We start from the raw sequence: 7,165 nt of genomic DNA on the forward strand, positions 1-7,165 counted from the left end.
ACAGCCAATCGCTTCGTTCTCCTAACTGCCAGTCACCGAAATCCGTCCAATACCCGCAGTGCCATTTCTAAACTGTATTCCCCACTGTGTCCTCCAACTGTTGTATGTTCTGCCAATCGCTTGAGGACAGAGTGGGAAAAGGAGCAAGCAGAGTTAGAAGCCGGACAAAAGAACTTATAGACCCCTTATATACATATTTTCCTAATGTTTTAGAGAGCGTGGTGTGGTGAAAAACAATTGCGGTGAGTGCGGATGGATTTGTCAGTGTAGTTATGGAACCCCCTTTAAGCAAGAGGAATCCGGCGATAAGATTAGCGGATTTGGCAGCGACTCAACCCCTTCCTCATCAGAATATGACAGGCTTCCCGGGGCTAGGGGGGCATCACCCTCTCTCCCACCATGCCCACCTCCACCCTGGGGAGCTGGGCAACGACCCCGGAGTGGCACTCACTCCATTTGGACCAGAGCACATGGCACAGACAAATGCTCTCAAACTTAGCCCATCTCAGCACATTCAGAGCCATCCCGAAGCCCAGACCGCGGCATCTTTCACTTCTGCTCAGACCACAGTTGGTTTCCCCGTGGCTCACCCCCACTCAGGCTACTCAAGCAGCAGGGACTTCATCCTCAGGAGAGAACTCTCAGCCTCTGCTATGCATGCACTTGGCGACCAGCATAGTTCCGCCTCCTCCCCTCATCACCATGGCATGTTCATCTCCCCAACAGGTGCTTATGGGCACACGGAAAGTGGGGCCCATTCACTTTTCACTGGACTTCACGACCAGGCGTCCCCAGGTGCCCACCACCACCATGCCCTCAATGGGCAAATGCGCCTGGGTATACCGGGGGACATCTACGGCAGGCCAGAGCACTTCGGGCACAGGCCAGAGCACTATGGACCCTCTTCTCTCCACAGCTACAACTCCATGAACCTCAATGTGAACATCGCTTCTGCTCCTCACGGAGCCGCGGGGGCGTTTTTAAGATACATGCGGCAGCCCATAAAGCAAGAGCTAATCTGCAAATGGATTGACCAGGAGCAAAATCAGAAAAAGCCCTGCTCTAAAACTTACAGCACCATGCACGAGCTGGTCAACCACGTCACGGTGGAGCACGTCGGGGGACCGGAGCAGAGCAGCCACGTCTGTTTTTGGGAGGAATGTCCACGGGAAGGAAAGGCTTTCAAAGCGAAGTACAAACTGATAAATCACATCCGAGTTCATACGGGAGAAAAGCCCTTCCCGTGTCCTTTCCCGGGCTGTGGAAAAGTGTTCGCTCGATCGGAGAATTTAAAGATTCACAAGAGGACTCACACAGGTCAGTACTTCTCATTGTGTAAAACTTGCACACCGCAACGTGAAAAACATTGACCTTGTGTTGTTATTCGCGTCCTGAACGGGTGGACGGTGCGACCGCGCGTAACTGCGCGCACACAGGCGAGCAAGGGGGAAAAAAAAGTTTTATTCAGTGACGCATTCGCACAGTGAGTAAACGTGTTTCATTTCCTTTCTTAAATATACACTTCTTTCCTCGCCGAGACGCCTGCAGTAGGCGTGAGAGGATTAGGGCATATCATTTGTAAAACGTGCTTACGTACATGCAGGACAGCGTTTAGAAGACGCGTAAATGTAATTATCCTCAGGCGTAGGACGTTTCCGCAAAAGCTCAGTTCATGTATCGATGAGTCTGTGCACATGGCACACGCTATCTTAACATATGCCAGATGCATTAGGTTTTACTGTTAACCATCAGGGCTGCAGCCTCTGTGCCACTGTCCTGCAGAGAAATCCAACCTGTCCGGCTCCAACCAAAACAACTGCGTCGTGGTGAAACGCTGGCCAGAGTTACACAGTGCTTAAAGTTCTAGCCAGCGAGTCTCAGCGGACTAACTGTCCACAACGTTAAAATCTCGTGAGTTCTCCCTTTGAGAGCAGTTCTTGTAATTACATAGATTGGATACGATGGGAGCTTCATTTTGGCCTGGTGCCACCAGTAAAGACAGGCCTCTACACCTTGTCACTGAATGATGTGAAATCCCCAGGGAAATGAATAAGTCATCTATCAAAAATATGAGTCCATCAGAAGTTACGTCTTCTATCTATTGTTTATCATTTTGAAAAAGGACACATTTTTACACGTATGCACTGTGCAGGATATGATGTTAAAAAATGCATGTTTTCCATTTAAGTGTGACAGTGTGTGTGTGAGTGTGTGTGTGTGTGTGTGTGTGTGTGTGAGAGAGAGAGAGAGGTGAGTTATAACCAGGGTACACCACGGCACATGAACGTCTCCTGGTGGTCTCCTGAGTCCCACAGACACACATACATGTAACCCGAAGGCCTACAGGCATGTTACACGTGTTCACACGGGAGAGCGCTCCGGACATGTGTGTGTGGAGCCGTGTCTCTACGAGATGTTTAGTGAATAAGCTCTGGTGAAGAGGAAGCCCCAGTGGAGCTGCACAGAGCAGTTAATGAGAAATTGCCCTCATGTTGGAGTTATTTAAGGTGGTATTGCTGAGAAGCTGTGGTCCAGTGCGTTATAAGACATATGGAGAATTAATTTTCAGCTCTGCTCTTCTGATGTGTGTAAACATGTAAATGCCCCCCACGGAGGCAGTTTTGAAAGGCGGTGACATTATTGCACATGACGCTGACTGTATCTGCTTCTCATTTACTGCAGGAGAGAAACCATTCAAGTGCGAGTTTGACGGCTGCGACAGAAAATTCGCCAACAGCAGCGACCGGAAGAAGCACTCTCACGTCCACACCAGCGACAAGCCTTACTACTGCAAGGTCCGCGGCTGTGACAAATCCTACACGCACCCGAGCTCGCTGCGGAAGCACATGAAAGTGCACTGCAAGTCCCCGCCGCCCCCTTCCACCAACGTCCCCTACATTTCCTCCACAAACCCTCTCGGGGACCCTCTTTCGCCCAACTCCGAGCCGCACAGGAACCGCTCCGCGAACCTCTCCCCTCAGGTCACCAACCTCAACGAGTGGTACGTGTGCCAGGGGAGCGGAGGGCCCAACCACCTCCACACCCCCTCCAGCGATGTGCCAACGTCAGACTCAGACGACGCGGACTCTTTCAGACATTCAGACCCGAGGACAATGCTCTGATGCCCCGTTTACAGCCACGTGACTGTCACAACCTGTCACCTAGTTGACCCGTTAAAGTGTGTAGGTCCATGCTGGCCAGTGCGCCTGGGATATTGATCAGTTATTCTCACTGTAGTCTTACTAAACGACTGTGTTACACAGCAGATCATTCTCTGTTATCGTGGATTCATTACAGGCCTAATTACAGGAGGAGGAATTTCTCTGAGGTGACCCCTGACCTTTCCAACATGTAACACTGACATTAGAACTGAAATTAAAAGCTTCTTATTTGAAAGGACCGAGACATTTTAAATTGAGATTTCTGAATAGAAATTTTCTTTTTCTTTTTTTCTTTCTTTTTTTTTTACAAGAGCAATATGCAGGGTTCAATTAACTGCATGACTTGAGACTCAACTGGTGTGCTGAAGTGACATCTTTCATGTGACCTCCCACCATCCCCTTGCAGTTTAATAACTGGCCTGCTATCAATCACTGTCATATTCCAGACATTTAAGGAAAAGAAATGGTACTGCTTGTAACCCCCGCAAATGGCAACAAATGTTAATGGACAGAATCTAGAAGATGAAGAAGAAGATTTTTTTTGTATGTCGTGTGATTTGTTTAAGATGTGGTACAAACTTTGATAAACCAAGAAGGAAAAAAAAACAAACAAAAAAAACTAAACAAAACAAAATGAGGAGGCAAGCATCCGAGTGTCTTAAGGGTTCTCATTTACCTTTTCAGATTTATACAATACATGTGTTTGGATGGAATTTTGTAATATTTAAGAACTATTTAAGACTATATTTTATGCAAAATACACAAGTGTTATGCTCGTTAAAGAGTACGAGTAAGTCCTTTGAGACCCTAAATGTCTACACTGACAGGCTTTGACCCTGTAGGATTTGTATATATGTAACTGTACTGATGCTTGTGAATGTTGTGTAGTTTTAATTACAAAAAAAAAAAAATGTTGTTTTGTACATTGTAATTTATTTGCTGGTATCAATGTTGTACTGGAATTACAGGAACACCAAAGAATAATAATATCAGTTTTGGTGATGCATAGTACCCTGCTGATGTTTTTTTTTTTGTTTTTTTTTCTCCACTTTTTTTAATTTTTAAATGGTGGTCTGTAAAAGAACAAAACATTTACTTGAATAGGCTGTGTAATGTGAAAAGTCCCTTTCTCGCATGCCTTTTGTAGTGACCTGTCTTTCTCTTTGAGGTGCATGGTGCTGTTGGACATGATGGATAAAAAAAAAAAGAAAAAAAAAAGAAGAGATGAATCAGCTATGATTGTGCAGACCCTTGATGTTCAGAATTAAATTTACAATATAAAATTTAATGCAAAAAATGAATAAAAAAACAGGACATATAAAGTGAATAATTAATAAGTGTCAAATGATTATGATTTATGAGTGAATTTGATTTGTAAAAGAATCACAGTATACACCTGGACACATACATTCAGCTGGACTTTGGTGACTGAGATTGCTGCTTTTTGTAAAATACATTTTAGGAAACTGTACATTTATTGTCAAATAATCACCCTTTTAATGTGAAATGCAACAAAACATCAATGTCATTCTCACCTCAAATGACAAAGTAGAAGTAGCTCTGTTCACTTCCTATCCTGCCATTTCTATAAAATATCCACTGATATCTCAGAAATAGGCCTAACGGGCCAAGGAGGCTGGTATAAACTAATCACTGAGCTAATGGGAAAACTTATAGCCCCCTGATGGCGCTACCTCTGAAAGGCGCTCCAGCACAAAGCAGCCGAGGCATGAATCATTCATGGGAAAAATAAAAGATAAAAGATATCTGACAATAAGCAAGGCCTTGTATAGAGTGTATAAAACAAGTTCCCCCTCTTATTTCCTCCATTAAAACGCACAATCTCACTTTCAAAGAGTTGCCTGTCCAGTCTATAGAATTAAAATTGACCAACGCGAGTCCTGCACCACTTCAAAGGCTGCAGCTTCTGAGAGGAAGGCTGGCCGCTTTGACAGTCTTCATGGTGCGTTAGGATTTCTATGGCAATTGGGTAGTGAGACGCTCACATTTGAATGTGTCTGGTTGAAAAACACTAACTGCCACTAAATGAACTATAATCAAAGCTCAGGATGCACCCTCTACAGAAATGTGTGTGTTGCCACAAATACACCGTTGGCAGGTAGATGACACACACACACACACACGCTGCAGACAGCCTGGCTGCATTTTGCTCGGTAAGAAGTGGATAAATTCAAAAGAGGGAAAAAAAAAAAGGTACAAATTGAAACCTTGTAAAAAAAATAAATTAAAAAAAACACACACACACACACACACACACACACACACACAGAGAGAAAATGATTCTGAGTTTCCACGCTGCATTAATTAAGACACTTGACTCAGGTCAACCTGGAGGATGTTGGGACTGTGGCCATAAAATGCACACACTTAATCAGCAATGGAGTGCAAACAATCTCTAATATTAACCACATTTTACAGCCCAGAAGAAGAGCCACTTCAGCAGGCTTTAGGGGGATTCTATAAAAGGCGACAACTGCAGGTTTGTTTAGCTGTATTGTGGGGGCTTTATCAATTTTATAGCTGTAGTCGAAGCATTTCTAAAAACACTTTATCTGCCGCTTCATTCAAAGCACAAGCACTTGTGGGCCTCCTCTCGTTTTGTCCGCGGACGTTTATAGGGATAAGGGCCCAAAGAGTAGCCTGCTCTTGTAGGTCCTGTTTGGAAACAAGTGCTCAATGAATGTTACAAAATAAACACGATGAGAAATAACCAGAGACAGTTCCTGCGGTATTAAAAGGAGGGAGACTTAATAAAAGGAGTGAAGCAGTCACCCTTCAGTGAGAAACGCTTTGAAGTAGAACTTATTATCTGAGAAATACTTTTTGGTTGTCCTAACGACGCTGCTGAATGAGAAAGGCACTCCTTTGTCAGCGATTTGTTCTCCTTTAGTGGGATGCCCGTGGAAATCACTTACATGGGCCACCTTAACATACTGCCTGCAAATCAGTAACCGGCAGAGTCAGACATGCAGACGCCACTTTGGAGAGGACAAAGCAAAAAGTCGCAGTGAAAACGCCGCTGCTTCTCAATTGCGCCCTTTAAAGGGGTTGAATGATAATTTCTCAGACGAGCGTGGAACCAAAACAAATGCCGTCTTGTCAGACTTTACAAGCATTATGCATCTCCTGAATGCTGCTGGCACAATGCGCACGAAACTGGCTTGTGAAGTGATCATTTTGAGGCACAAAAGTTAAGAGGCTCTGTAAAGAGACGCAGGTCATTTGATCCGAGCACCTGCGCCCGAGACTGCAGTCTCACCTTGACGGCAACAGCACTGCGATCAGTTGCGGGGTTTTTTTTTTGGGGGGGGGGGGGGGGGGGGGGGGGGGGGAAGAAACAAAAAATCAAAGATGTTTTATGTAACTTTGGTTTGATTTTGTGAACAAGAAAGCAGGTGTGTGGAGAGGAAACCAGCCCCCCACCCCCCACCCACCCCCCAACACACACACACACCCCACACACCCCCCAACACACACACACAAACACTCAGAAATCAAATATAGCAGAACAGCAGCACCTTGTGACAGCTCTGGGCCGTTTTCACGCAGCTACAAAATCAAATCACACTTTTCTTCTTCCTAAATAAGACACGTGAATAAGAAGAGGAATTGGGCGAAAAAACTGAAGTCAAAGAGCCCTGAAATAAGAACCAAAGTGTGGGAGAAGAGCAGCTCTAATGTATTCGAGACATTATTTACACCCGTTTAGTAAGTTTAAGTCCAATATGATGAGCAAATATAGGTCAGAGGAAAAAACTATTGCCTCCTTTTTATTATGTTGCCTAATGTGGGTAGTTATGAAATCCCGGTCAGATTTTTATTGCCGCTTGTCACTGCTCCTTCTGACTGCGTTCATCCCCAAGAAAGGAAGGTTTTAATTCAGTGACACCGTGTCATCCGGCACACTTTAGCCAAGTTACGTGACGAGCAACACCGAGACTGCGACCTGCAAATACACATTTAATGTCCAATCCCTGGCATTA

General features: G+C 44.9%; 1 protein-coding gene across 1 annotated transcript; it reads left to right on the forward strand.

Moving 5' to 3' along the window:
- Positions 1-272: 272 nt before the first annotated feature.
- Positions 273-3,122, forward strand: zic5 (zic family member 5 (odd-paired homolog, Drosophila)). Its single transcript, XM_070914537.1, has 2 exons — positions 273-1,317; positions 2,683-3,122. The coding sequence occupies exons 1-2, from the start codon at positions 273-275 to the stop codon at positions 3,120-3,122; spliced, it is 1,485 nt and encodes a 494-aa protein (XP_070770638.1).
- The last annotated feature ends 4,043 nt before the right edge of the window (positions 3,123-7,165 follow it).

Source organism: Enoplosus armatus, chromosome 11 (genome assembly GCF_043641665.1).
Source record: "Enoplosus armatus isolate fEnoArm2 chromosome 11, fEnoArm2.hap1, whole genome shotgun sequence".
Classification (NCBI taxonomy): domain Eukaryota; kingdom Metazoa; phylum Chordata; class Actinopteri; order Centrarchiformes; family Enoplosidae; genus Enoplosus; species Enoplosus armatus.

What these genes read in the sequence shown, in the direction of transcription:
- zic5 (XM_070914537.1), top strand. Translation starts at nt 273, where the DNA reads ATGGAACCCCCTTTAAGCAAGAGGAATCCGGCGATAAGATTAGCGGAT. An exon ending in TCACAAGAGGACTCACACAG is followed by an intron (nt 1,318 to 2,682) that starts GTCAGTACTTCT and finishes CATTTACTGCAG; the next exon opens with GAGAGAAACCATTCAAGTGC.